The sequence below is a fragment of the Leptidea sinapis genome, chromosome Z (genome assembly GCF_905404315.1).
Source record: "Leptidea sinapis chromosome Z, ilLepSina1.1, whole genome shotgun sequence".
In the NCBI taxonomy this organism is placed as follows: Eukaryota; Metazoa; Arthropoda; class Insecta; order Lepidoptera; family Pieridae; genus Leptidea; species Leptidea sinapis.
Window position 1 is genome coordinate 11,325,413 of NC_066312.1, and position 8,416 is coordinate 11,333,828.

Here is an 8,416-nt window from a genome sequence, read left to right on the forward strand (position 1 = left end):
ATTACTAAGAAATATAGTTTTTTTTGTATAATTTATAACATACAAATAACATAATATTTACCTGTAGGGTGCAGTTACAGTAACGACTGTGACTTGGTTTAACATAGCAGCTAAAGTCGCTGGCAGCACTGCACCTTGGGGTTTTGTTGGCGGCTCTTGACTCTGAAGGCCGTATTCAATGTATTCAATCAAATGCGGAGGGAATTCACCAAAATGTGGTATTGCCCTTACATGTTCACAATATTTATGATAATCTTTAAGTCTCGACTTAAATCTATCTAAAGCAGCTATGCCAAAATAATACATTTTAGTTCCCTCTGGTTTCCTTAATGCATCTAATACAAATCGCAGAGCAAGTCCCAAAGACACATAACTAGGCACAAGACCCTTTTCAATAATTCCACCGAACAGCTGAGCTGTTATATGCAACTCTTTATCTGGATATTGCGGAAAGAATCTGTATTCCTCAAACAGATTACGCAACATACATGAAAAAACTTCTCGCTCCCTTTTGTTGGGTGAGTCTTGGAACTTTTTCAACATATCGAGAACCTCATCTATAGACAGGGTAGGATGAGGGGGATGGTTGTAAATGCGCTGAAAGTATCCATTTGCTTCGTCTTCAATTTCTTTCGAAACATTGGGCATCATATCCGGGAAATGCATGGGATCTGGCATTCTAAGTTTGTCCATTGTTGGCCCAGTTGGCATTCTCGGTATACCCATACCGGCTATGTTTGGATTATGTTGCATAGGCATCATAGTAAAAGGACTGTTAGGTCCTGGTGCCATTAATCGGGAAGGTGAACCAGGGGCCGCTACTAAAGGTCCTAGAGTTCCAGGCATAGCGAAAGGCGCATTCGAAGGACCTCCAAGATTCAGATTTGTCATATTAGTCGCTAAATTTGTCATTGGATCCACAAGCGGTGTGTAAAGTTGTCCAGCTAAAGCAGGATTAAACGGTGTCTCAATTACTCTCGTGAGTGGACGCGCTACTAAGTTCGGCCTCGCTTTGCTCATTAAAAGTGTTTGACAGTTTGTTATTAGAGCATAGATAGCCTCTTGCAGTTCTAGCTGTACATTTGGTATACAAAGTTGTAAGCAGGCAACCATGGTAGCAATCGTTTCTGGTGGCAATTGTGCAGCCTTAGGTATCTGCTCTTCAGGCATCTTTCCCATTACTGGTGGACATCTGCGTTGCAGGAACTTCACCATTGCAGTGACGAACGGTTCACCATGATCTCTTATTTTATCCGTGAGCCATTTATCAAGCTTCAGATACTCCCTCCGAGATGCTAAGCATGCTAAATCTATGATAAATGGAAATGACTGTACATTCAATAGCATGGATAGCGCCTTGAGGTCCTGTGCAACATCCAATATTCTTGATAACTTTGACTGGTCGCAATCACCGCGTATGTACCAGTCAGCCATTGAATGCATTATTATTGGCTTTACATTAGGGTTTTGAGTATGCCAAGCATGTTGAAGAATAATTCCAGAATTTGGATGATTGCCCAGAAATATCGGAATCAACGTTGTCAATAACTCTTGCCGGAATAATGTTATTGTTGGTAAACTGATTTGTAGCAAAGCAAGTAGCAAGATGTCAGGACAATGTTGTAATGGAAACTTAAATAGCTCATGGATTTGTAAGTAATATCCCCGTTCGGCTGCATATAATAGCAACTCGACTAAATATAAACAGCGCCAAGTTGCCACTTCCTTGTTATCACTTTCAGGTGGAGCTTTCAGTAGATCGATAGACACGGGATGGAATGGAAAATCAGCGAAGCTAAAAATATCTGGATGTTTAAGAATATTTATAATAAGACTCATCTGGCCGTCTAAGTTGGTCCATCTACGACACAAGTATTCTACAGGGAAAGTATTTGATGGATATCCTGCACTTTGTAAGCCAAGGCGTAGTATGGTGAATAGTAAATTGAGTCCTTGCCTATCAAGCACAATGAATTCTGGATGATCCAACTGTAAGATAACTTCCTTCCAGTTTAAATTAGATGCCAACTCCTTTAATGCCTGAACAAATATTTCAGCATTCCAGCCATCACAAGGCAGCGATGCTTCTTTTTTAGCTTCATGGTTTACCCAAAAATTACCAGGACTCTGTAACTGAGGTGGTTCCTGCGGAGGAGGGATATATCTAACCATATGAGATATAATCCTAGCAACTTCTATTGCTGTAGGTTCTCTAACACCAAAGTTCATCATATGTGTTTTACATTCTTCTACAGAAACTGTCAAACCATATCCAACATCACGAATAATATCAGAGAGTGAACTATCGATCATAGATGGTGCAAGGTCATTAGCTGTAGTCATTTCCACAAGGGGCGACTTCGTATCGTCTGGATATAAGAGTGGCGCCAATACTATAGGCACCACTTCACGAGGAAAGTCACTTCGTAAACGTTGCAGGAATAGATCCTTCGTTACAGCAGCTAGTTTGAAGTTTTCATGTGTGAGACTAGTCAAAAGTGTTTGTAAAACTTCAGGACTGCATTCTTGCAGACCAGCTCGCTCTGCTTGGTGTCCACGTTCTGTAAAAATTATTTGTGTGATTATAAGTAGTAGTTAAATACTATCTATATATAATAGGACCATTATGAATAGTACCTGCGTCAAGATAACACTGTACTAAGTCCAAGAAACGTTTTTTTAAGTGCTGCTTCGCTAAATTTGATATCTCAGGCTTTGAAGAGTTTCTTCTCAATACCAATGAGAAGGCAACATCTTGAGCTGTAGTTAACTTGAGATACCTTGCAATCCGAGCAAGTAATGTATTTGATGGCTTTAATGTCTGCAATAAAAATTCGAATAGTCACTTTAAAATACTGACCAATATTCTAAAATAATTATGGTGTAGCCAGATAGGCTAAATTATTAATTTTATTATGACTTAGGTATTTAATAATATAATCAAGCTAAGGATGTGTCCAATATCACTTTTCAAAGCGACTCTACTTATCATACACATATACACTTTTTTCCTGATATTTTTTTGTATGGAAGAGGAGGACAAACGAGCATATAGGTAACATGATTAGAAGGTAACACTTATGACCACACTCTCCTGTGAGACCAGGTTGTTGCCGGCGTTTTACCTTTTATGTCTTATAAATAATATTAAAAATTCAAATCAAGGAAGAGGATATTCAAAATAAATCTATAACTTTTTTAATACTATAATATCCACATTAAAAATTAAAAAAGTACATTTATTTTTAACAAAAAATAATCTCATAATATTATCAGGTAACACATGGCTCTTAGTTCTTCATTAAAGTTAAAATAATATTATGCACATGAATCAATACAATAGTTAATATCATAATGCTCTGTAATCGATATAATATCAAATCCTTCAGAGCAAAATATCTCATCATTTAATACTTACTGATACTAATTTACTATTTACTACAAATATAATATAACCTTCTGAAGTGACTGTGCTGGGATGTCAACAGTTCTGCAGAGCACTGTAGATTTTGCAGGATGACTAAGAACAGATGACAGTATTTGGGTGAGTAAGGACGAGTGCACACCACTATTTGCAGATCCAGCTCGATCGTTATCCCAAGATGTCTTGATGACTTCAGTAAAAAGACATTTTAGCACTTGATTCTCAGCTTCAAATCCGTGATCATTGACAATCTGTGTTCAGAAATTTCAATTAAGACCATTGTGTGGAGAAATAATGAAAAATTTGTTACTAGTACAAATACATATTATGTTAATATCTCTTAAATAATTTAAAGGGATACCTATAAAGCAAAAAAAAAAAAAAAACAGAACATTATCCTGAAAATGAATATGTGCTAACTTCTAACCTCAAAATGGACAAGTGCAGAGGTACAGCATGAGACACCCATGACAAGACATGTATTTTTAGCACTGTTAGTATGTCAGATATACCTATGAACCTGCAGAAAAACAAGCTCAGCTTAAGACAATCTTGGCTCAACAAATAATAATATGCAAATGCTATGCAAAGTTGATAACAGTAAGCATGTGAAATTTTGTATATGTATATTAACATGGACTTATTGTCAAGTTTGTATTTCGTTCACATAACTCTTTTATATTATGTACCCTTTTGCAAGAAAACGGGCACCTAGGTAAATAGCCTGTTTCACTGGCATCTCTAGCTTATTTCATAATTCTAACCAGCTTGTATCATCATAATACTTTAAATAAATAAGCAAAAAGTAGTTTCTGTCAAGTCTAAACAGCTAGTTGCCTGTTTGTTCATTAAGTAAAAAATCAAGCTAAAAACTTAAGTTTCTTTTAACATAAAAAGTATAAGTTTAATATTGAGTGTGGACCCCTCTTGCTAAAATGACACCTTTTATTTGTCTGGGCATGCTATCTATGCTATTCTTAATTGTTTCTTGTGCAATATGCTCCCACTGTGCAGCAATTACATTCCTTAGCTCCCTGATTTGCTGAGCGGGCTACACCAATCTTAAATCTCTGTATTAGAATTCAAATATGCTCTATGAGATTGTGGTAGGGCTTCGAGCTGGCCAATCCAAATGACAAATCAACCTCGATCTCAATCAACGACCTCTTGAATATACGCTTCTACATAGCCAGAACGGTGAGCATGGGGGTTATTGTCCATAAAAATCAAGTTCTCCAAGAACCGTTAAGGCGGACTTCTGATATATACCGGTGTGCATTCAAAGTGCTGTCTTCTATGAAGACTAACTTCGTTCGGTCTGGTACGGTGGTATAATTGAGCTTCTTCTTCAAACTTCTGCGAAACATTCCCACTATCGCAGTACTCACCGACGTCAGTTGTCACCCTTTATTGATATTCTGGCTTTTTCCGAGAATAATACTATACTCCAGTCCTCTAGAGTCCATGTCCCACAATTTCGAGCGAAGCTAAGAAGAAAAATTGTGATTTCTCAATGCCTGGTTCACCCAGAAGCTGTCATCTCGAGCTTCTGTGCATGGTTTTCTTCCAGACCCATGTCTTTACTAATGGAACCAGTCTCTTGATATTGTTGCTAAGTCTTCCGAACAACTCAGATCTAGCCTCTACACACATAACACACTTCCTCAAGTAGTGTTATAATTTTCCTCACTGTTATTGTTCTATCAACCATTTTCGAAACTGCTAAATAATTTCAAGACTTAAATATATCAAGGAAATAGGACAATCCGATAATAATTATCTAAAAATAATTTAGAGTTATTAAAAACTATCAACAATTCCCGCCACTATACACAATTAATTGCAATTTTTGTTAGAGTCCCACTATGTCTTACATTGAATTTGGAATATACTTTTTTATACACTACAACACTTCATAAATGTGTCAGTTATATTCTCAAATTATTAAAAAACCTCGTTAGGGGTAAGGGGACAGAAAAAAATAAAACCACCCGTTTTTTTGCAAATGAGTTTATTTGCATAGCCAAGTATGTGTGTGAATGTTATTATCATTATATTGTAACTTCCAATGATGTTTGTCCAGTAGAACCTCTGTATAAAGAAGACATCAAAAAATCTGAGTTAAAGATTAATAGAGGATAAGATTTTTTCTTCCAAACAATTTTGGAATATATTTATAAGTTAAAAAAGTCAATAAAACTTTATTTACAGGTTACATTACTATCTTAATAATATTGGACCAGCAACAATTGAAGATGATTAAACAGGAAAGTATGATTATTGCAAAAAAAAAAGGGTACATTTATTTTAAGCCCGCGCTTATGGCATGATATTATAGACATTCGCTGCTAAGCTTTAAATATTCACAATTAATAAAATTCATATATATATAGCCCTGGAATTATAACATCTGAATGGGAGTTTGATAAACTTTGCATGATTTTTCTATACAGCAGGCATGGAGTCAAAAAATTATTATTTATTGAGCCATTAAGATAACATGCATAAATATACAATTTATTTTAGGATTAATGAAAATAAATTACTGCACAAAAAAATTTTAAAGAAATGAAAGTGCTATCAAATTTCCTTGGCAAATATAATAATAGCAATAGCAAGTAAAATAAGCATTGCATTGTACTATAAATATAAGATTAATTAAAGTTAACATTATATGATAATTGATCAGGGAACACCACATGATTTACATCTAACCCGCGCTAAAAATACAAGTCTTGCTTAGTAAATATCCATAAAAACAAATTATATATAGTATTAAACTTAGTAGGAGAACCGAAGTCACCAAGAAAGCCCAAATGAGTGAGAAACTGAAGTGGCGGTGGGCAGGGCACAAAGTTTAATGGACAGATGGCTACTGGATCAGGAAAGTCCTCGAATGGTGACACACCAGAAGATGTAGTGTTGGTAGGCCCCCGCAAGACCAATGATCGGGTCAAGATACCAGAAAAGTTTGGATGAAGGCAGTGCGGAACCTATTGACATTGAGATCTTTGGGCCTCCGCCCTTTTCCAGCAGTAGATGTCTTTTGGCTGATGACGATAAAACTTATTCTATACATGAATTTCATAAGGAAATTTCATTAATTATTAACTTTCTGGACAAATTGCTGCAAAACACAAAACTATATAATAAAATAACAAATCATAGCAATTGAAAGCATTTTTTTCTATTTTATATTATTATTCAAAATCATTACTTATACCATGTTTCATTTTGATATACATAGGTAGTTAATATCTGTGCCAAGTGTCAAAATCAGATAACTGTTGGTAAAATAATATCCAAAAGGTAAAATTAACTGTAAGATTATCTTAGGCTAGACACAGACTTGGTGACCTAAAATCACAGCTCAATCAAAAGTTGGTAAGGCATAGTGCGGGTCCATCACTTTGTATGGTATAATCGGGTGAATTTCCGCAACTCGATATATGTGCACCTATTTTGCATGTGTGTGAATATATTTGTTATTCCTGCCACCCCAACTACTCTAGAAACCTTAGCAATCGCATATTCTTCCTAAATACTTCCGTAAGTTTGTTTGGGGTGCCAAGATGTTAAGTCGTGTAGGTTGCTATACCTGAACAATGGAGAAATAGATGCGTAGCTGTTTCCTCTGCCAGTGTGTAGGCCATGCACAGAGCGCTATCGGTGGTGGTGGGTTGATGACTTACTTGATCACATAATTGTAGATTTAAAACTCATACTGCAGAACTGAACTAGGGTAGAACAAAATAACTTTGACACCTTGGGGTGGTTCCCCAATTGTGCAGGTTGACAACCACTCTCTTAAGATTAGATTATTTGCAAACAACACAAATCAACCTAGTGGCATTGGTTGATTGATCTAATCCTTTATCTTTAGTAATTGTAAAAAAAAAATTAAAAACTTTTATTTTAATTAAATGTAGTACATTTATAGTTAACGAATTTTACCTTAAAACACAATGAAATACTAAAAGATATATTTTATTACAAATACAATGCAATGATTTCAAATTACGACATTGGGAAGGTTGGCAATCCGGTATTGAGACATACCAAAGAACAAAAAGAAAGAACTAATCGATATATTCACAAAAGCAGCAAAAACTAGTCATGCGCAATCTCAATAAGTTTATCAAAGCACAATCAATAAAATAGTTCCAACGACAAAGCCCCTCGTAAGAAACCAACTCGTGGCCAAGACAGAAAAATATGGCGACAATCACACTATAATTAATAATTTTTTAGGCATTTTTCTCACCTGTGACAGCTCTTGACTAGTCTGCTTGAAGTTCTTCTTGTTTAAATTTGAGATGAGATTATTGATTTTTAACAAGCTCAACGATAAAGGGTCTAGGTTCATAGTTCACTTTACCAATCTGAAAGCTTCAAATGGCTGAAGCTTTCTAGATTTCTGACGGCTTATATTAAATTTATATGCTACAACAGTCTCATAACGAAATAAAGATAATCTTAAGGTCAACATCACCATTCACCACTTTATATCACGAATCACTGTAATATTAGAAACATATTTCTAGTCCCAAACAATTAGAAGTAAAAAATAAAATTTCAAAATTCCAACTACGCAGTATGGAGTACAAGAGAATATACCTATATAATATTATAGTATATTTCAACTACGCAGTACGCCCAACACAGTACTTTACACTTCAACACTTCCACCAAAGAATAATTTTTCCTATAGTGTCAACTATCAAACTCTTGAATCGATAATATTTTTTTTTAATTTTCTTAAAGGATTGGCAACAAGGCTATCAGCTCAGGCCATAAAATATAGAAGGAACTATTCATGTTTCAAACATGAATAGTTCCTTCTGCTAAACAAAAAAAACCCACATTATAAATTAATATATTATAGAAACAGGATTGAAGGATAGACTACTACTTACACACTATGTCAACTCAATACCTTCATAAATAGTAGTAGATAACTTTCAAACTATAAAAAAATATTGAAAATTCACG

At 35.2% G+C, this 8,416-nt stretch overlaps 1 protein-coding gene across 4 annotated transcripts in view; it reads right to left on the reverse strand.

The window, feature by feature from the left end:
* LOC126979022 (CCR4-NOT transcription complex subunit 1-like) overlaps positions 1 to 8,107 on the reverse strand; it is a 31,793-nt gene extending 23,686 nt beyond the window's left edge. For all 4 annotated transcript variants that reach the window (XM_050828171.1, XM_050828170.1, XM_050828173.1 and 1 more), the window contains exons 1-4: positions 7,689 to 8,107; positions 3,457 to 3,675; positions 2,638 to 2,821; positions 62 to 2,561 (exon numbers count right to left, since the gene is read on the reverse strand). In XM_050828171.1, the coding sequence (XP_050684128.1) occupies positions 62 to 2,561; positions 2,638 to 2,821; positions 3,457 to 3,675; positions 7,689 to 7,790 (3,005 nt within the window). In that variant the 5' untranslated portion in view covers positions 7,791 to 8,107. The remainder of the gene's footprint in view (positions 1 to 61; positions 2,562 to 2,637; positions 2,822 to 3,456; positions 3,676 to 7,688) is intronic.
* Between the last annotated feature and the right edge of the window lie 309 nt (positions 8,108 to 8,416).